The following is a 21,364-nucleotide window of genomic DNA, read 5'->3' as shown; positions in this document are numbered from 1 at the left end:
TATTGACTCAATAATTGTTTCTTTTATTTGTTTGATTCAGATTGATATAAAAGGGTTAGTGATTCTTCAGCAGTTCATAAAATTATATTAAAAGAATTTTAGTTAAAAAAACTTGGCGAGGCTACAAAAAATAATTAATTTACTTCAAACATTACATAATAATAACTGGAATATTAATGGAACAATTAACTGAAACATAAATGTACAAATTTAGCAGAGCCAAGTTTTTTTAACTACAATTTTTTTATTTTATTTTATTTTGTATTAATATTTCATTTTCGTATAAATTTGAATTTTCAACTTTTTTGTATAAATTTTTATTTATTTGGCGCAATTTTAAATATCATTATTTTTTTTTTAATATTTATTTTACAACATGTTTTTTTCAATTGACAGAATTTTTTTATATCTATTTTTCTAGAATTATAATTATTATTTTATACAATAAAATTATATTGTATAATGTTAAAATAACATAATTTTTTAGAGCAGTTATTTACAGTAATTTAAAAGACACTGTTTTTTGTATTATACTTTTTCACATGGCGCGTGAACTTGGCGCCTTTTTTACCTTCTTTTGAAAATGGTAAGTTTTTAAGAATTATTATACTTTCTTACCGTAATTATATTTAATTCAAATTATTATCGTCTCATCATTGTGTAGAATATATGACTGTAAAATAAGATACTGAAGTCTTTACTAACTGAAAAATGAAAGACATTTTATTTTTATACTTATCATATGTGCTATTTTTATAAATATAAATTTAACTATCTTATCTCTTATACCGTAGCAAAACACTCTATAGATGCAAAAAACAGTCCACCGACATTCAAAGTAAAACTTTTGAAATTTCTTTGTAACAGAAACAGTATTATTTTCTGTATACATAAGGGAGCTATATACCACTTAACATTATATCTAGAAAATGAATTGTAAACGATTAATCTATAGATAAAATCTTTGAATGCATTATGAATCAGTTCTTTATGTGTCTTCATACATGCTGTTTAATAGATACATTTCTTACGCGGTAGTAATTATATGATCATTGTGATTCGTTATAGTTTGGCCGATATAATTGGATAGAAACATATACAAGAGAGTGACAAATGCGTATATAAAAGGCATTACGCATTCTTTGGCATTCTCTTCGAATGATACAATCTGAAAAATCTAAGACAAATCTAAGATATTTCATGATACATTATACATTTAACAAAAAAAGAATAACTTTTCCTCAATCACAAGAAAGAGAAAATCAATTCCTATATTGTTTTGGACGTTAAATGTGATTCCAATATTCAGTGTGATTTAAAATTTTTCAGAATTGTAATGTAATAAAGAAATTAAGAAACTAGAATTATATTCAGTATTAAAAAAGACCACGTAAAATGATGATACTTTTTCTGGTGTTTTATGTTGAATTATGTAATGGATTATGCGTGCGATATATTCCGTGACCCTCTCAATAACAAAATAAGCTCTCTTTTTTATTTTTAATGCTAAAAGTTATTGATTTTATTAGAACATATAAACCATTGTTATCCAGTGTCAATTTTTCATAAATATCGATAACATATTACATTCTCTGGGATAGAAATACAAAGGCTGTTTGAAAATTGTTATCGGTTAATTAATGATTCTGACTGTTCTTAATAAAAAGTCTTGTCACATAATGATGAAACCACCTAATGTAACACAGTATATAAGTATACGGTACTATTACTATGTATATCTTATGGAAGTTATCGAGTGTTTCCTCAAGTATAGATTTAACAAAACAGAAAACTTACTCGAAACAGATTGAGGCTCATCGACAATACTCCAAATATTATTAAACAGAACATCATTGTCTGAAAACAAGCTAGCAAGTCCGTGGATAAGCTTTAAAAAAAAAAATGTGTTACTATATAGCGTGTGCACCTATATAGCATACGTATAATATCGAGCATATACGAACTTCATAGCTTTTCGATGAATGCTTACAGCGCAAATTAAACCCTTGTGTATGAAAATGTATTTCGTCTGATTAATATTTTGTAGCATATTGATGCTCATTGTGCGTTCGATACGGTAGCTATAAATAATATTTGCGTTTTAATTATACACAACAATTTATTATATAAAATATATTTTCAATAAAGTTTAAACTGTTTTGTTTAAGCATTCGTTCAGAAATTATGTAAATCTTTATGACGTTATTTGCGGTCATATCCATACCTGGCAATTTTAAACATTCCACAAATATGTTGAAGATATGTAATAAGCATTGCTCCTATCGCTAACATTGCAATCGCCCCAACAGAAAGCGATGCGATGGAATGCAACAGAATAAAATAAAAATATTTCTTCTGATTGATAAAATATTCTGTCATGGTCAGTAAATGATATGACCTTGATTCGTTTGTCGGTAAAATAATATTGGAAATATCCGACCAAAGTGACGCAAAAATGTAAGTAAATATGCTGCAAACGGCAAGTACTGAAATGGTGTCAGAAAGTAAAATTAGTATTTAATTTTCTTTCGTTAACCAATCTGTGATTGATTTACAATCAATTAATTAATGGCTACCTTTTTATCATTTCATTCAAGATATGAAAATATTTATTACTGATAATTATGTACACAGGAAAACTATTGTGTAATTTGTTGAGACTTCTAAGTTTCTCCGAAAGTGAACTCTCGCGTATCAAGAAAAAAGTATAATCGTATTTGCAAATCTAAAATAATTATCTTACCTAAAAGTGATATGGTATAACGTTTGCTATTACATCCGTATTCGTTTATAATAGCAATTTCGTTTTCATCTTTTAACTCATTACAAGTATGCAAAAATTGCTCCAATAAATCCTTCACCTATATTAATAATTTTATATCATTTTTTATACATAATAATGTTAGAAAATACGATATAAAGTTATTCAACAAGTTTATTCTTTCACAAAATTAAGCTGTCAATTTATGAAATTATTAGTTGTATAAGTCTTCGATTCTGTAAGCTATTAACTTACAGTTTTGATATTAACAAAGAACATGTTATATTTTATCACAAAAAGTCCCCAGAAAGATACGGTGGATAAAACTTTGGTAATGAGATCCGGAGTACACTTTTGTGAGAAAAATACTGTACACTGCAAATAGTAATTTTAATTAGATTGTATTAAAAAATTATTATTTTAATGTTACGCGCGCTTACAAACACATACGGACACATAAAATTGTGTATACCTTATATTATATCTCTAACTTTAAAAAATTGATAATTGATTGTAATAGAACTTTATTTATAATAAAAATGTTTAATTAATTTGAATACACATGTATATAGAATTAAGCACGGATACATGTGCGTGTTTTGATACTTTGTAAGTGTGTGTATAAATGATAAATATTAAAAAGTTACACTTCACCGATAATTTTAATTTTCACATTATAGAACGCTGTAGCATCTCACTAATAATAAAATATCTTTATATAATAACTGTAAAATCAAAACCTCAAAGAGATGCTACCGTATCATTTTCTGAAATATAAGAACACTTCTTTAGGCATAAAATAAAACATGATAAAATAAGTAAAATATTATATATGTAAATATCTGTCAACATACTTATCTACACATGTTTATATATATTATGTACAGAAATATTTTTTTATCTAATTTCTATCAAAAATCTATTTCTATCAATTTAGTTTTTGATACATAATCTCAACAAAAGAAATTTAAAATGTTAAACTGATTATTCGGTAATCACATAGATTACTTCTGTGTTTTAAATAAGCAGTTTATATATGTATTTTAAAAATCAGAGTGTACATAATTCTGGACTCTATTATTTCTAATATATGTAAAAATCAAAATAATTTTTGTGGTGTAACTTTCTCGCAATGTTTACCATATACACAATTAAACAATATACACAATTAAACTATAAAAGTAAAATTATATGATTATATACAATTATAATACAGTTCACATTATAATTTGATGTTAATTTAAAATGTGCATATAGCAATTTATTAAAACTTACTTGAAATATTACGTGTGTCGTCAATATACCAGACAGGAAAATAAATTGAAATCGAGTGAGGTTTGATTGTTGGTAGGGCCACAAGCCAATAGTGAGCAGAAGAATTTTATTTATACTAAAATGGTTAGTCTCGACGTTGGTCATTTCTTTGCGAGGTCCGAGACATGTATGACTGTGAAGCAGCCGACGAGAGTTACGCTCATCCCCTCCTTTTTCCCCTTTCGATTATCTATTATCTATTATTTACTTACCTTCTCTGGTGTAAATTCTACAGCAAATTACTTAATTTCGTATAATACAAGGTGGTATAAGATATCTTACCTTACTGTTACCTTAAAGTCAGAATATTCGCATTTTTTTGTACAGTGTTTTTCGAAATAAAGTACAATTACGCGATCAATGTAATAACAGAAGAAATTGAGTTAATATCCTTTTCCCGTAAAAAAAAGAGAAGAAAATATTTGTTGAGTGGATTATGTATATTTACATAAAGTCGCGCATGCGTAATCGTCATTTTTTTTTGTCACAGAATTTCACACCCTTCATTTTATCGCGCGCATTCGTCACGTACGTATGCTCCTCGAGCGAGAGCAGTGTTCAGCTTTTAGTGGCTTAGTATCTATGATTAAGATGGTGTTATTTTTGAAGACGAATGGGTCAGATTTATCTGCGGCATTTTCAAATCCTAGGTTAGCGTGATTAAAATTTTAATATTTTAGAAGCTAAATATATTGATTTTCTCTGATAAAATTGTCGTTGACAATATCATTTTTTCCAGACATACTCTTACTTTTCTCTTTAAACTTCCAATTTTACACATAATAAAACACACATATAGACATATTAATATTAAGAAAATGCACATTTTATAAAGAGAGAAAACGTGCGCAGCGGTAAATATTATGAACAATCACATAAGTACACGATTAATATTTTCTAATGAATGTATAATAAATTTATTACCTTCATTAAGAGTATAATTTATTTTATATGCAGTGAATTTTTCATTTCCGTTTTCATTCAATTTTGTAAAGGATATATATATAATTAGAGTTATTGTAAGATGTGATATTTATATAGTAATTTATTTAATAATTATTTGTCTATATTTAGAAAACTATATTCTTTATACTTACATTCATATGTTCAACATTAATTAATAATGAAATTAAAAATTTAAGTTTAGTTAGTTAGTTAGTTTAAAAGATTTTATTATTTTACTAAGTCATATTTATCCTTTAATAATTTTACTTTTAAATTTGACAATATTATATTAAAATAATTATATAACTATAGATAAATAATAAAAAAATATTTAATAATTTATATTATTATATTATGATTAATAATATTTATTTATAATATTTAGCGGTAATATATAAATGAAAAAGAATTATAAATAAACTTTAAATTTAAGTAGTTTAATTTTAAAAAATATTGATGTGTGAAATTAATGATCTAAAATTGATTTTATCTTAAATAATTATTATTAATTTATGTATTTATTCATTTATAATGTTTAAAACATTTTTAATAACTATATTATGTTAAGATTAATTATATATCTTTTAAAAGTAAGATTTATATTAAAATGAATGATGTTTAATTTAAATTCAATTAATATAGAAATTTTTTATTTTTTTGGATTGAGTATCACTTTTATTTATTAGAATTGTTATATTGATCTCAAGTCTAATATAAAAATATATAGAATAATTTATATAAGAAGAGATATTTTTATAGATCAATATGTTAAATTAGGAAAACGTGTAATTCTATTTTTTTCAATTTTAATGAACATATATTATTTATTATTATTAAAAACTTTAAATTTTTTAATGTTTATACGAATGCTAACATTAAATATTTATTAGAAGTTTAACGTATGTTAGATAATATATTGCTCACTAATGATGTCGAAATTGAAAACAGTGCAACGTAATGAAATATTTATTATATATATTATTATTATTATTATATAATAATATTATTAAATATTATTATTATTGTTATATTATTATTATATTATATATTATTATTATTATATTATTATTATTGTATATTATTATTATCTTCGATGTATATATTATGTGCACACAGTGTTCAATTTCATTGCACTGAAAAAATGTAACACATAATATCTTGAAATAATTTTATTCCTTTATTCTTTTTTATTGCATGAAAACAGTTTCTAAACTAGACGGACAAAATAATTTTCAAAAGGTGTATTTTCATTTTTCCAAAAATATATTTAAAATATATAAATATTATTTATGTTCTTTATTATAACTACATCTTCTTACCGTAATTATATTTAATTCAAATTATTATCGTCTCATCATTGTGTAGAATATATGACTGTAAAATAAGATACTGAAGTCTTTACTAGCTGAAAAATGAAAGACATTTTATTTTTATACTTATCATATGTGCTATTTTTATAAATATATATTTAACTATCTTATCTCTTATACCGTAGCAAAACACTCTATAGATGCAAAAAACAGTCCACCGACATTCAAAGTAAAATTTTTGAAATTTCTTTGTAATAGAAACAGTATCATTTTCTGTATACATAAGGGAGCTATATACCACTTAACATTATATCTAGAAAATAAATTGTAAACGATTAATCTATAGATAAATTCTTTAAATGCATTATGAACCAGTTCTTTATGTGTCTTCATACATGCTGTTTAGCAGATACATTTCTTACGCGGTAGTAATTATATGATCATTGTGATTCGTTATAGTTTGACCGATATAATTGGATAGAAACATATACAAGAGAGCGACAAATGCGTATATAAAAGGCATTACGCATTCCTTGACATTCCCTTCGAATGATACAACCTGAAAAATCTAAGACAAATCTAAGATATTACATGATACATTATACATTTAACAAAAAAAGAATAACTTTTCCTCAACCACAAGAAAGAGGATCATCAATTCCTATATTGTTTTTGACGTTAAATGTGATTCCATTACTCTGTGTGATTTAAAATTTTTCAGAATTGTAATGTAATAAAGAAATTAAGAAACTAGAATTATATTCAGTATTAAAAAAAGACCACGTAAAATGATGATACTTTTTCTGGTGTTTTATGTTGAATTATGTAATGGATTATGCGTGCGATATATTCCGTGACCCTCTCAATAACAAAATAAGCTCTCTTTTTTATTTTTAATGCTAAAAATTATTGATTTTATTAAAACATAAACCATTGTTATCCAGTGTCAATTTTTCATAAATATCGATAACATATTACATTCTCTGGGATAGAAATACAAAGGCTGTTTGAAAATTGTTATCGGTTAATTAATGATTCTGACTGTTCTTAATAAAAAGTCTTGACACATAATAATGAAACCACCTAATGTAACACAATATATAAGTATACGGTACTATATCTATGTATATCTTATGGAAGTTATCGAGTGTTTCCTCAAGAATAGATTTAACAAAACAGAAAACTTACTCGAAACAGATTGAGGCTCATCGACAATACTCCAAATATTATTAAACAGAACATCATTGTCTGAAAACTAGCTAGCAAGTCCGTGGATAAGCTTAAAAAGAAAAATTTTGTTACTATATAGCGTGTGCACCTATATAGCATACGTATAATATCGAGAATATACGAACTTCATAGCTTTTCGATGAATGCTTACAGCGCAAATTAAACCCTTGTGTATGAAAATGTATTTCATCTGATTAATATTTTGTAGCATATTCATGCTCATTGTGCGTTCGATACGGTAGCTATAAATAATATTTGCGTTTTAATTATACACAACAATTTATTATATATAATATTTTTTCAATAAAGTTTAAACTGTTTTGTTTAAGCATTTGTTCAGAAATTATGTAAATCTTTTTGACGTTATTTGCGGTCATATCCATACCTGGCAATTTTAAACATTCCACAAGTATGTTGAAGATATGTAATAAGCATTGTTCCTATCGCTAACGTTACAATCGCTCCAATACATAACGATGCGATGGAATGCAACAGAATAAAATAAAAATATTTCTTCTAATTGATAAAATATTCTGTCATGGTCAGCAAATGATATGACCTTGATTCGTTTGTCGGTAAAATAATATTGAAAATATCCGACCAAAGTGACGCAAAAATGTAAGTAAATATGCTGCAAACAGCAAGTACTGAAAAAGTGTTAGAAAGTAGAATTGTCATTCAAAGTTTAGAAAAAACTTAAAAAAAATTACAACTTTGAAGACGCTATATAAAATGACTGTCCTGCGATCTGGCGATGAAGTAAAAAAGCTAATTATAAGCAGCGTTCCAGCTATAAATCGACATTGTATAGCACATGGGTCACACAGTGTATGTCTGATGTATTCCGTTGCTAGAAAGCACCTGCAGATTGACAACTGTGGTTAAAACACGAAGTTCAGCATATGTTTGATGTCGCCGACAGAAGCGATTACACCAGGTGGATGAGGTGAATCCGAAAACTGGATACTTTGTGGACTTTCCACTGAACCAAGTAAGTAATAGAAAAAATTGCAGTAAATTTTCTCATTGAATAAAAAGAATAAAAACAATACGCTTCATTAAATGTATCATAATATCCAATGCAATCATTAAATTCTTTATTAGGATAATAATCAATTTTTCTATTATTATTCATAGAAAATTCAACATTCTACTCATATATATATATAACAAAACAATTTAAAATAATTCAAGTTGTATTTAACAAATTATATTTAAAATATTACATTATTAATTTCTTTTACATAATATTGCATATTTTTGTTCATATTATACACGAAATTTATATAACATATATAATAAATGTGTGTGTGTATTGTGTCAATTATGTTATGAATTAAATTTCTAATTTCTTTTGCAAACAATGTCTCGTCCGAAACAATTTGATTCTATATTTTAATTATTTTTTACGAAATTTTTCTTGCTTCTTGTATTCTGTTTCATTTTTGTATTGTATATGTATAATATTTTTTTATAGTTTAAATTATAATATAGTACAATATATATAATTATATTTATATATGTATATATAATTTTTAGTTAAAATTATATATATATATATATATATATATATATATATATAATTTGATATATAAATTATATAATATCTAAATACATGATAGAGAATAAAAACCTGTTATAAGTCGCAATATATTAAGCTTACAATATTAATATTAGATATTGTTCTATTTGAAAAAAAAGAAATAGCCAAATACAAGAAAGAAAAAAGACAACAACTATAAAAACTAAAATATTATGTCGCGATATTGATCATTTCTTTTTTAGATATTTCACAACTTCTTTTTTTAGCATAAAATTTTAGCATAATTTACTTTAGTAAGAACAAGAAGAAAAAATAATACGCAAAATATCACCGTGAGATTAGAACACGTGCAATTTAATAAATTTCCCCGTAAGGTGTGTACGATTACACGATCGATATGACGCGCTAAAGGTATTACTTCATAAATGTCCTTTTTCCACGAATGGATAACTGTTTGCACTATATTCCCATGTAGACATTTTCTCCACTTTTCATTCTATATGTACATATACACATGCTTGGTCTTCGAAAAAAATAAAATTCAACTCGTATATTTTGATGCCGGATGATATATTCAGTGAAGTTTAAAGTAAAGTTATATTAAAATGTGTGTGAATCGATGCGTTTTTGAATTAAGAAAAAAAAAACGTTGAAGATCGATCGTCACAATTAAGATTTCGTTGCCACTGTACTAATATCATTCCTTATTAAATATTACGTAATCATATTTTCTTTAATTTTAATGACCATATATTATTTATTATTGAAAACTTTAAGTTTTTAAATGTTTATACGGATAATATTAAATATTTATTAGAAATTTAACATGTTAGATTATATACGAGTATTGAGCACTGATGATGTCAAAATTGAAAGCAGTAATAAAATCCAAAGTAATAAAATATTTGTTATACTTTATTATATTCGATGTATATACAGGGTGTATCTGAAATGATGCACTAAACTTTAGGAGCGTATTCTAGAGGTTAAAATAAGACTTTTTTTTCCTATGAACATGGGTCCGCAAATAAACCCCCCTCCGAGCTAAAATTCGAAAATGTGTAAAATTTCATGATATACGTTTTTATTTTTTCATTTTAGTGGCTTACTTTACTTCATAATTTACTGAGCTATATCAAATTTCAACCTTCTGCCATTTTGTTTTCTGAAATACAGCCAATTTTCAATTTTTTCCCAAACTTTAGGGGCTTCTAGCTCGGAGGGGGGTTCATTAGCGGACCCATGTTCATAGGAAAAAAAAGTCTTATTTTGACTTCTAGAATACGCTCCTAAAGTTTAGTGCATCATTTCAGATACACACTGTATATATTATGTGTAGTATTCAATTTCAATGCATTGAAAGAATATAACACATAATAATATCTTGAAATAATTTTATTCCTTTATTTTTTTTTCTTTTTGTATGCAAAACCACTTCTAAACTAAACGGACAAATACATTTTAAAAAAGTGTATTTTAATTTTTCTAATAAATGAAAAATATATGAATATTATTTATGTTATTTATGATTACTAAACTTTCTTACCGTAATTATATTTAATTCAAACTATTATCGTCTCATCATTGTGTAGAATATATGACTGTAAAATAAGATACTGAAGTCTTTACTAGCTGAAAAATGAAAGACATTTTATTTTTATACTTATCATATGTGCTATTTTTATAAATATATATTTAACTATCTTATCTCTTATACCGTAGCAAAACACTCTATAGATGCAAAAAACAGTCCACCGACATTCAAAGTAAAATTTTTGAAATTTCTTTGTAATAGAAACAGTATCATTTTCTGTATACATAAGGGAGCTATATACCACTTAACATTATATCTAGAAAATAAATTGTAAACGATTAATCAATAGATAAAATCTTTAAATGCATTATGAACCAGTTTTTTATGTGTCTTCATACATGCTGTTTAGCAGATTCTTACGCGGTAGTAATTATATGATCATTGTGATTCGTTATAGTTTGGCCGATATAATTGGATAGAAACATATACAAGAGAGCGACAAATGCGTATATAAAAGGCATTACGCATTCCTTGACATTCTGTTCGAATGATACAACCTGAAAAATCTAAGACAAATCTAAGATATTTCATGATACATTATACATTTAACAAAAAAAGAATAACTTTTCCTCAACCACAAGAAAGAGGTACATCAATTCCTATATTGTTTTGGACGTTAAATGTGATTCCATTTGTGTGATTTAAATTTTTTCAGAATTGTAATGTAATAAAGAAATTAAGAAACTAGAATTATATTCAGTATTAAAAAAAGACCACGTAAAATGATGATACTTTTTCTGGTGTTTTATGTTGAATTATGTAATGGATTATGCGTGCGATATATTCCGTGACCCTCTCAATAACAAAATAAGCTCTCTTTTTTATTTTTAATGCTAAAAATTATTGATTTTATTAAAACATAAACCATTGTTATCCAGTGTCAATTTTTCATAAATATCGATAACATATTACATTCTCTGGGATAGAAATACAAAGGCTGTTTGAAAATTGTTATCGGTTAATTAATGATTCTGACTGTTCTTAATAAAAAGTCTTGTCACATAATAATGAAACCACCTAATGTAACACAATATATAAGTATACGATTCTATATCTATGTATATCTTATGGAAGTTATCGAGTGTTTCCTCAAGAATAGATTTAACAAAACAGAAAACTTACTCGAAACAGATTGAGGCTCATCGACAATACTCCAAATATTATTAAACAGAACATCATTGTCTGAAAACTAGCTAGCAAGTCCGTGGATAAGCTTTAAAAAGAAAAATGTGTTACTATATAGCGTGTGCACCTATATAGCATACGTAAAATATCGAGCATATACGAACTTCATAGCTTTTCGATGAATGCTTACAGCGCAAATTAAACCCTTGTGTATGAAAATGTATTTCATCTGATTAATATTTTGTAGCATATTGATGCTCATTGTGCGTTCGATACGGTAGCTATAAATAATATTTGTGTTCTACACAACAATTTATTATATAAAATATTTTTTTCAATTAAGTGTTTAAACTGTTTTGTTTAAGCATTCGTTCAGAAATTATGTAAATTTTTATGACGTTATTTGTGGTCATATCCATACCTGGCAATTTTAAACATTCCACAAGTATGTTGAAGATATGTAAGAAGCATTGTTCCTATCGCTAACGTTACAATCGCTCCAATACATAACGATGCGATGGAATGCAACAGAATAAAATAAAAATATTTCTTCTGATTGATAAAATATTCTGTCATGGTCAGCAAATGATATGACCTTGATTCGTTTGTCGGTAAAATAATATTGAAAATATCCGACCAAAGTGACGCAAAAATGTAAGCAAATATGCTGCAAACGGCAAGTACTGAAATGGTGTCAGAAAGTAAAATTAGTATTTAATTTTCTGCCATAAATTGATTTATATATCTCATTCTCATTGCATATGTTAAATCAGACTTTAATTTTCTTTCGTTAACCAATCTATGATGGATTTACAATCAGTTAATTAATGGCTACCTTTTTATCATTTTATTCGAGATATAGAAATATTTATTACTGATAATTATGTACATAGGAAAACTATTGTGTAATTTGTTGAGAATTTCTGAGTTTCCGAAAGTGAACTCTCACGTGTTAAGAAAAAAGTATTATCGTATTTGCAAATCTAAAACAATTATCTTACCTAAAAGTGATATGGTATAACGTTTGCTATTACATCCGTATTCGTTTATAATAGCAATTTCGTTTTCGTCTTTTAACTCATTACATGTATGCAATAATTGCTCCAATAAATCCTTCACCTATATTAATAATTTTATATCATTTTTATGCATAATAATATTAGAAAATATGATATAAAGTTATTCAACAAGTTTATTCTCTTACACAAGTAAGCTGTCAATTTATGAAATTATTAATTGTATAAGACTTCGATTCTATAAGTTATTAACTTACAGTTTTGATATTAACAAAGAACATGTTGTATTCTATCACAAAAAGTCCCCAGAAAGATACGGTGGATAAAACTTTGATAATGAGATCCGGAGTACACATTTGTGAGAAAAATACTGTACACTGCAAATAGTAATTTTAATTAGATTGTATTAAAAAATTATTATTTTAATGATACGCGCGCTTACAAACACATACGGACACTTAAAATTGTGTATACCTTATATTATATCTCTAATTATAAAAAATTGATAATTGATTGTAATCGAACTTTATTTATAATAAAAATGTTTAATGAATTTGAATACACATGTACGAGGGCAGTTCGATAAGTCAGTGACTTTTACAAGATATGGCACTCAAATCGCAATGTAATTTTATTTCTGATATTTACCATCTTATTTAAGTATACACACCAAGTTTCAAGTAGATCTGTCAAATAGAAATTTTTTGACAGCGTTCTAAAGCGGATAAGTTTGTGTTTTTTGCTAAAATGGAAAAAAGTGAATTTCGTGTGCTAATAAAACATTACTTTTTGCGTGGAAAAACCATTAAGGAAACTGAAGAAAAGCTAAAAAAATATTATGGGGACTCTGCTCCGTCGCATGGAATGGTTCACAAGTGATTCACTGAATTTCGTTGTGGTTTTTGGTCGATTGTGAGCAAGCGCGGCACCCATCTGGCCGACAGCTTCTTCATGCCCAAATGTTTATGCAAGATATTAAAAACACGTTCGTTTGAGATGTTTACCATCTTGGCTATCTCGCGTATCTTCACTCGACGGTCGTCCAATACAATATCATGGATTTTATTGACTGTTTCTTCAGTTGTGACCTCATTCGGACGTCCCGGGCACTCAGCATCATTCGTGCTTGTACGACCACAACGAAATTCAGTGAACCACTTGTGAACCATTCCATGCGACGGAGCAGAGTCCCCATAATACTTTTTTAGCTTTTCTTCAGTTTCCTTAATGGTTTTTCCACGCAAAAAGTAATGTTTTATTAGCACACGAAATTCACTTTTTTCCATTTTAACAAAAAACACAAACTTATCCGCTTTAGAACGCTGTCAAAAAATTTCTATTTGACAGATCTACTTGAAACTTGGTGTGTATACTTAAATAAGATGGTAAATATCAGAAATAAAATTAGATTGCGATTTGAGTGCCATATCTTGTAAAAGTCACTGACTTATCGAACTGCCCTCGAATATAGAATTAAACACGTTTTGATATTTTGTAAGTGTGTGTATAAATGATAAAAATTAAAAAGTTACACTTCACCGATAATTTTAATTTTCACATCATAAAACGCTGTAGCATCTCACTAATAATAAAATATCTTTATATAATAACTGTAAAATCAAAACCTCAAAGAGATACTACCGTTTCAATTTCTGAAATATAAGAACACTTTTTTAGGCATAAAATAAAATATGATAAAATAAGTAAAATATTATACATATATGTAAATATGTGTCAACATACTTATCTACACATGTTTGTATATATTATGTACAGAAATATTGTTTTATCTAATTTTTTTCTATCAAAAATCTATTTCCATCAATTTAGTTATTGATACATAATCTCAACAAAAGAAATTTAAAATGTTAAACTGATTATTCGGTAATCAGATAGATTACTTCTGTGTTTTAAATAAGCAGTTTTACTTAGATAAGCAGTTTATATATATTTTAAAAATCAGAGTGTACGTAATTCTGGACTCTATTATTTCTAATATATGTAAAAATCAAAATAATTTTCGTGGTGTAACTTTCTCGAAATATTTACCATATACACAATTAAACAATATACACAATTAAACTATAAAAGTAAAATTATGATTATATACAATTATAATACAGTTCACATTATAATTTGATGTTAATTTAAAATGTGATTTATAAATTTTATGGAAAAAATTGCTTTGCAGTAATTTATATATTTTTTTTTATACCATATTAATTATTATATATTTTATACGATAAATTATTATATGTATATTATATAGCAATTTATTAAAACTTACTTGAAATATTACGTGTGTCGTCAATATACCAGACAGGAAAATAAATTGAAATCGAGTGAGGTTTGATTGTTGATAGGGCCACAAGCCAATAGTGAGCAGAAGAATTTTATTTATACTAAAATGGTTAGTCTCGACGTTGGTCATTTCTTTGCAAGGTCCGAAACATGTATGACTGTGAAGCAGCCGACGAGAGTTACGCTCATCCCCTCCAATTTCCGCATTCAATTATCTATTATCTATTATTTACTTACCTCCTCTGGTGTAAATTCTAGCACAAATTACTTAATTTCGTATAATACAAGGTGGTATAAGATATCTTACCTTACTGTTACCTTAAAGTCAGAATATTCGCATTTTTTTCAACAGTGTTTTTCGAAATAAAGTATAATTACGCGATCAATGTAATAACAGAAGAAATTGAGTTAATATCCTTTTCTCATAAAAAAAAGAAGAAAATATTTGTAGAGTGGATTATGTATATTTACGTGAAAGTCGCGCATGCGTAATCGTCACTTTTTTTTGTCACAGAATTTCACACCCTTCATTTTATCGCGCGCATTCGTCACGTACGTATGCTCCTCGAGCGAAAGCAATGTTCAGCTTTTAGTGGCTTAGTATCTATGATTAAGGTGGTGTTATTTTTGAAGACAAAGCGGTCAGATTTATCTACGGCATTTTCAAATCCTAAGTTAGCGTGATTAAAATTTTAATTTTATTTGATTTTCTCTGATAAAATTGTCGCTGACAATATCATATTTTCCAGACGTACTCTTACTTTTCTCTTTAAACTTCCAATTTTACACATAATAAAATACACATATAGACATTATATTAATATTAACAAAATGCAAATTTTATAAAGGAAAGAACGTGCGCAGCGGTAAATATTATGAACGATCACTTAAGTACACGATTAATATTTTCTAATGAAAGTATAATGAATTTATTATCTTCATTAAGAGTATAATTTATTTTATATGCAGTGAATTTTTCATTTCCGTTTTCATTCAATTTTGTAAAGGATATATATATAATTAGAGTTATTGTAAGATGTGATATTTATATAGTAATTTATTTAATAATTATTTGTTTATATTTAGAAAACTATATTCTTTATACTTACATTCATATGTTCAACATTAATTTATAATGAAATTAAAAATTTAAGTTTAGTTAGTTAGTTTAAAAGATTTTATTCTTTTACTAAGTCATATTTATCCTTTAATAATTTTACTTTTAAATTTGACAATATTATATTAAAATTATTATATAACTATAGATAAATAATAAAAAAATATTTAATAATTTATATTATTATATTATGATTAATAATATTTATGTATAATATTTAGCGGTAATAAATAAATGAAAAAGAATTATAAATAAACTTTAAATTTAAGTAGTTTAATTTTAAAAAATATTGATGTGTGAAATTAATGATCTAAAATTGATTTTATCTTCAATAATTATTATTAATTTATATATTTATTCATTTATAATGTTTAAAACATTTTTAATAACTATATTATGTTAAGATTAATTATATATCTTTTAAAAGTAAGATTTATATTAAAATGAATGATGTTTCATTTAAATTCAATTAATATAGAAATTTTTTATTTTTTTGGATTGAGTATCACTTTTATTTATTAGAGTTGTTATATTGATCTCAAGTCTAATATAAAAATATATAGAATAATTTATATAAGAAGAAATATTTTTATAGATCAATATGTTAAATTAGGAAAACGTGTAATTCTATTTTTTTCATTTATAATGAACATATATTATTTATTATTATTAAAAACTTTAAATTTTTTAATGTTTATACGAATGCTAACATTAAATATTTATTAGAAGTTTAACGTATGTTAGATAATATATTGCTCACTAATGATGTCGAAATTGGAAACAGTGCAACGTAATGAAATATTCATTATATATTTTATTATTATTATTATATAATAATATTATTATATTATTAAATATTATTATTATTGTTATAATATATTATTATTATATTATACATTATTATTATTATATTATTATTATTGTATGTTATTATTATCTTCGATGTATATATTATGTGCACACAGTGTTCAATCTCAATGCATTGAAAAAATGTAACACATAATATCTTGAAATAATTTTATTCCTTTATTTTTTTTTATTGTATGAAAATAGTTTCTAAACTAGACGGACAAAATAATTTTCAAAAGGTGTATTTTCATTTTTCCAAATATATATTTAAAATATATAAATATTATTTATGTTCTTTATTATAACTACACCTTCTTACCGTAATTATATTTAATTCAAATTATTATCGTCTCATCATTGTGTAGAATATATGACTGTAAAATAAGATACTGAAGTCTTTACTAGCTGGAAAATAGAAGACATTTTATTTTTATACTTATCATATGTGCTTTTTTTATAAATATAAATTTAACTATCTTATCTCTTATACCGTAGCAAAACACTCTATAGATGCAAAAAACAGTCCACCGACATTCAAAGTAAAACTTTTGAAATTTCTTTGTAACAGAAACAGTATTATTTTCTGTATACATAAGGGAGCTATATACCACTTAACATTATATCTACAAAATGAATTGTAAACGATTAATCTATAGATAAAATCTTTGAATGCATTATGAATCAGTTCTTTATGTGTCTTCATAAATGCTGTTTAATAGATACATTTCTTACGCGGTAGTAATTATATGATCATTGTGATTCGTTATAGTTTGGCCGATATAATTGGATACAAACATATACAAGAGAGTGACAAATGCGTATATAAAAGGCATTACGCATTCTTTGGCATTCTCTTCGAATGATACAATCTGAAAAATCTAAGACAAATCTAAGATATTTCATGATACATTATACATTTAACAAAAAAAGAATAACTTTTCCTCAATCACAAGAAAGAGAAAATCAATTCCTATATTGTTTTGGACGTTAAATGTGATTACATTATTCTGTGTGATTTAAAATTTTTCAGAATTGTAATGTAATAAAGAAATTAAGAAACTAGAATTATATTCAGTATTAAAAAAAGACCACGTATAATGATACTACTTTTTCTGGTGTTTTATGTTGAATTATGTAATGGATTATGCGTGCGATATATTCCGTGACCCTCTCAATAACAAAATAAGCTCTCTTTTTTATTTTTAATGATAAAAGTTATTGATTTTATTAGAACATATAAACCATTGTTATTCAGTGTCATTTTTCATAAATATCGATAACATATTACATTCTCTGGGATAGAAATACAAAGGCTGTTTGAAAATTGTTATCGGTTAATTAATGATTCTGACTGTTCTTAATAAAAAGTCTTGTCACATAATAATGAAACCACCTAATGTAACACAGTATATAAATATACGGTACTATATCTATGTATATCTTATGGAAGTTATCGAGTCTTTCCTCAAGAATAGATTTAACAAAACAGAAAACTTACTCGAAACAGATTGAGGCTCATCGACAATACTCCAAATATTATTAAACAGAACATCATTGTCTGAAAACTAGCTAGCAAGTCCGTGGATAAGCTTTAAAAAGAAAAATGTGTTACTATATAGCGTGTGCACCTATATAGCATACGTATAATATCGAGCATATACGAACTTCATAGCTTTTCGATGAATGCTTACAGCGCAAATTAAACCCTTGTGTATGAAAATGTATTTCGTCTGATTAATATTTTGTAGCATATTGATGCTCATTGTGCGTTCGATACGGTAGCTATAAATAATATTTGCGTTTTAATTATACACAACAATTTATTATATAAAATATATTTTCAATAAAGTTTAAACTGTTTTGTTTAAGCATTTGTTCGGAAATTATGTAAATCTTTATGACGTTATTTGCGGTCATATCCATACCTGGCAATTTTAAACATTCCACAAATATGTTGAAGATATGTAATAAGCATTGCTCCTATCGCTAACATTGCAATCGCCCCAACAGAAAGCGATGCGATGGAATGCAACAGAATAAAATAAAAATATTTCTTCTGATTGATAAAATATTCTGTCATGGTCAGTAAATGATATGACCTTGATTCGTTTGTCGGTAAAATAATATTGGAAATATCCGACCAAAGTGACGCAAAAATGTAAGTAAATATGCTGCAAACGGCAAGTACTGAAATGGTGTCAGAAAGTAAAATTAGTATTTAATTTTCTTTCGTTAACCAATCTGTGATTGATTTACAATCAATTAATTAATGGCTACCATTTTATCATTTTATTCAAGATATGAAAATATTTATTACTGATAATTATGTACACAGGAAAACTATTGTGTAATTTGTTGAGATTTTCTGAGTTTCTCCGAAAGTGAACTCTCGCGTATTAAGAAAAAAGTATAATCGTATTTGCAAATCTAAAATAATTATCTCACCTAAAAGTGATATGGTATAACGTTTGCTATTACATCCGTATTTGTTTATAATAGCAATTTCGTTTTCATCTTTTAACTCATTACAAGTATGCAATAATTGCTCCAATAAATCCTTCACCTATATTAATAATTTTATATCATTTTTTAAACATAATAATGTTAGAAAATACGATATAAAGTTAATGAATAAGTTTATTCTTTCACACAATTAAGCTGTCAATTTATGAAATTATTAATTGTATAAGTCTTCGATTCTGTAAGCTATTAACTTACTGTTTTGATATTAACAAAGAACATGTTATATTTTATCACAAAAAGTCCCCAGAAAGATACGGTGGATAAAACTTTGGTAATGAGATCCGGAGTACACTTTTGTGAGAAAAATACTGTACACTGCAAATAGTAATTTTAATTAGATTGTATTAAAAAATTATTATTTTAATGTTACGCGCGCTTACAAACACATACGGACACATAAAATTGTGTATACCTTATATTATATCTCTAATTATAAAAAATTGATAATTGATTGTAATTGAACTTTATTTATAATAAAAATGTTTAATTAATTTGAATACACATGTATATAGAATTAAGCACGGATACATTTGTGTGTTTTGATATTTTGTAAGTGTGTGTATAAATGATAAATATTAAAATGTTACACTTCACCGATAATTTTAATTTTCACATTATAGAACGCTGTAGCATCTCACTAATAATAAAATATCTTTATATAATAACTGTAAAATCAAAATCTCAAAGAGATGTTACCGTATCATTTTCTGAAATATAAGAACACTTTTTTAGGCATAAAATAAGTAAAATATTATACATATATAAATATCTGTAATCAGTAAATATCTGTCAACATACTTATCTACACATGTTTGTACATATTATGTACAGAAATATTTTTTTATCTTATTTCTATCAAAAATCTATTTCTATCAATTTAGTTTTTGATACAAAATCTCAACAAAAGAAATTTAAAATGTTAAACTGATTATTCGGTAATCAGATAGATTACTTCTGTGTTTTAAATAAGCAGTTTTACTTAGATAAGCAGTTTATATATTTTATGTATTTTAAAAATCAGAGTGTACGTAATTCTGGACTCTATTATTTCTAATATATGTAAAAATCAAAATAATTTTCGTGGTGTAACTTTCTCGCAATATTTACCATATACACAATTAAACAATATACACAATTAAACTATAAAAGTAAAATTATATGATTATATACAATTATAATACAGTTCACATTATAATTTGATGTTAACTTAAAATGTGCATATAGCAATTTATTGAAACTTACTTGAAATATTACGTGTGTCGTCAATATACCAGACAGGAAAATAAATTGAAATCGAGTGAGGTTTGATTGTTGGTAGGGCCACAAGCCAATAGTGAGCAGAAGAATTTTATTTATACTAAAATGGTTAGTCTCGACGTTGGTCATTTCTTTGCGAGGTCCGAGGCATGTATGACTGTGAAGCAGCCGACGAGAGTTACGCTCATCCCCTCCAGTTTCCCCATTCAATTATCTATTATCTATTATTTACTTACCTCCTCTGGTGTAAATTCTAGCACAAATTACTTAATTTCGTATAATACAAGGTGGTATAAGATATCTTACCTTACTGTTACCTTAAAGTCAGAATATTCGCATTTTTTTCAACAGTGTTTTTCGAAATAAAGTATAATTACGCGATCAATGTAATAACAGAAGAAATTGAGTTAATATCCTTTTCTCATAAAAAAAAGAAGAAAATATTTGTCGAGTGGATTATGTATATTTACGTGAAAGTC

The 21,364-nt window shown here is 25.8% G+C and overlaps 4 protein-coding genes across 5 annotated transcripts; all 4 read right to left on the bottom strand.

Moving 5' to 3' along the window:
• Positions 1-399: 399 nt before the first annotated feature.
• On the bottom strand, positions 400-4,201 carry LOC145938226 (uncharacterized). Of its 2 annotated transcripts, XM_083041714.1 has the most exons (9): positions 4,037-4,201; positions 3,017-3,136; positions 2,744-2,861; positions 2,225-2,486; positions 1,965-2,081; positions 1,798-1,888; positions 1,032-1,177; positions 790-922; positions 400-704 (listed from the first exon to the last, which is right to left on the bottom strand). In XM_083041714.1, the coding sequence occupies exons 1-9, from the start codon at positions 4,178-4,180 to the stop codon at positions 654-656; spliced, it is 1,182 nt and encodes a 393-aa protein (XP_082897840.1). In that variant the 5' UTR covers positions 4,181-4,201; the 3' UTR covers positions 400-653. The 2 variants fall into 2 exon arrangements, with proteins under 2 accessions (XP_082897840.1, XP_082897841.1); XM_083041715.1 differs by lacking the exons at positions 790-922; positions 1,032-1,177.
• A 2,164-nt stretch (positions 4,202-6,365) lies between these two features.
• On the bottom strand, positions 6,366-8,082 carry LOC145938388 (uncharacterized). Its single transcript, XM_083041937.1, has 6 exons — positions 7,946-8,082; positions 7,686-7,802; positions 7,519-7,609; positions 6,753-6,898; positions 6,511-6,643; positions 6,366-6,425 (listed from the first exon to the last, which is right to left on the bottom strand). Exons 1-6 carry the CDS (start codon positions 7,993-7,995, stop codon positions 6,375-6,377), a joined length of 588 nt encoding a protein of 195 aa, XP_082898063.1. The 5' UTR covers positions 7,996-8,082; the 3' UTR covers positions 6,366-6,374.
• Positions 8,083-10,624: 2,542 nt separating this feature from the next.
• LOC145938303 (uncharacterized) lies at positions 10,625-15,270 on the bottom strand. The gene is made up of 9 exons (XM_083041798.1): positions 15,126-15,270; positions 13,096-13,215; positions 12,824-12,941; positions 12,244-12,505; positions 11,987-12,103; positions 11,820-11,910; positions 11,058-11,203; positions 10,821-10,953; positions 10,625-10,735 (listed from the first exon to the last, which is right to left on the bottom strand). Exons 1-9 carry the CDS (start codon positions 15,267-15,269, stop codon positions 10,685-10,687), a joined length of 1,182 nt encoding a protein of 393 aa, XP_082897924.1. The 5' UTR covers position 15,270; the 3' UTR covers positions 10,625-10,684.
• A 2,189-nt stretch (positions 15,271-17,459) lies between these two features.
• LOC145938304 (uncharacterized) lies at positions 17,460-21,020 on the bottom strand. The gene is made up of 9 exons (XM_083041800.1): positions 20,871-21,020; positions 19,824-19,943; positions 19,551-19,668; positions 19,031-19,292; positions 18,771-18,887; positions 18,604-18,694; positions 17,838-17,983; positions 17,596-17,728; positions 17,460-17,510 (listed from the first exon to the last, which is right to left on the bottom strand). Exons 1-9 carry the CDS (start codon positions 21,012-21,014, stop codon positions 17,460-17,462), a joined length of 1,182 nt encoding a protein of 393 aa, XP_082897926.1. The 5' UTR covers positions 21,015-21,020.
• Positions 21,021-21,364: the final 344 nt, after the last annotated feature.

This window comes from Prenolepis imparis, unplaced genomic scaffold (genome assembly GCF_030444845.1).
Source record: "Prenolepis imparis isolate NDT839.2.m4 unplaced genomic scaffold, iyPreImpa1.0 SCAF_7, whole genome shotgun sequence".
In the NCBI taxonomy this organism is placed as follows: Eukaryota; Metazoa; Arthropoda; class Insecta; order Hymenoptera; family Formicidae; genus Prenolepis; species Prenolepis imparis.
The sequence above is the reverse complement of the archived record's forward strand: the minus strand, read 5'-3'. Positions and strand labels throughout refer to the sequence as shown.

What these genes read in the sequence shown, in the direction of transcription:
- LOC145938226 (XM_083041714.1), bottom strand. Translation starts at nt 4,180, where the DNA reads ATGACCAACGTCGAGACTAACCATTTTAGTATAAATAAAATTCTTCTG. An exon ending in GGAATGTTTAAAATTGCCAG is followed by an intron (nt 2,082 to 2,224) that starts GTATGGATATGA and finishes TATTATTTATAG; the next exon opens with CTACCGTATCGAACGCACAA. An exon ending in TGAGCCTCAATCTGTTTCGA is followed by an intron (nt 1,178 to 1,797) that starts GTAAGTTTTCTG and finishes GATTTGTCTTAG; the next exon opens with ATTTTTCAGATTGTATCATT.
- LOC145938388 (XM_083041937.1), bottom strand. Translation starts at nt 7,995, where the DNA reads ATGCTTATTACATATCTTCAACATACTTGTGGAATGTTTAAAATTGCC. An exon ending in TGAGCCTCAATCTGTTTCGA is followed by an intron (nt 6,899 to 7,518) that starts GTAAGTTTTCTG and finishes GATTTGTCTTAG; the next exon opens with ATTTTTCAGGTTGTATCATT. An exon ending in GATCATATAATTACTACCGC is followed by an intron (nt 6,644 to 6,752) that starts GTAAGAAATGTA and finishes TTTATTTTCTAG; the next exon opens with ATATAATGTTAAGTGGTATA.
- LOC145938303 (XM_083041798.1), bottom strand. Translation starts at nt 15,269, where the DNA reads ATGACCAACGTCGAGACTAACCATTTTAGTATAAATAAAATTCTTCTG. An exon ending in GGAATGTTTAAAATTGCCAG is followed by an intron (nt 12,104 to 12,243) that starts GTATGGATATGA and finishes TATTATTTATAG; the next exon opens with CTACCGTATCGAACGCACAA. An exon ending in TGAGCCTCAATCTGTTTCGA is followed by an intron (nt 11,204 to 11,819) that starts GTAAGTTTTCTG and finishes GATTTGTCTTAG; the next exon opens with ATTTTTCAGGTTGTATCATT.
- LOC145938304 (XM_083041800.1), bottom strand. Translation starts at nt 21,014, where the DNA reads ATGACCAACGTCGAGACTAACCATTTTAGTATAAATAAAATTCTTCTG. An exon ending in GGAATGTTTAAAATTGCCAG is followed by an intron (nt 18,888 to 19,030) that starts GTATGGATATGA and finishes TATTATTTATAG; the next exon opens with CTACCGTATCGAACGCACAA. An exon ending in GATCATATAATTACTACCGC is followed by an intron (nt 17,729 to 17,837) that starts GTAAGAAATGTA and finishes TTCATTTTGTAG; the next exon opens with ATATAATGTTAAGTGGTATA.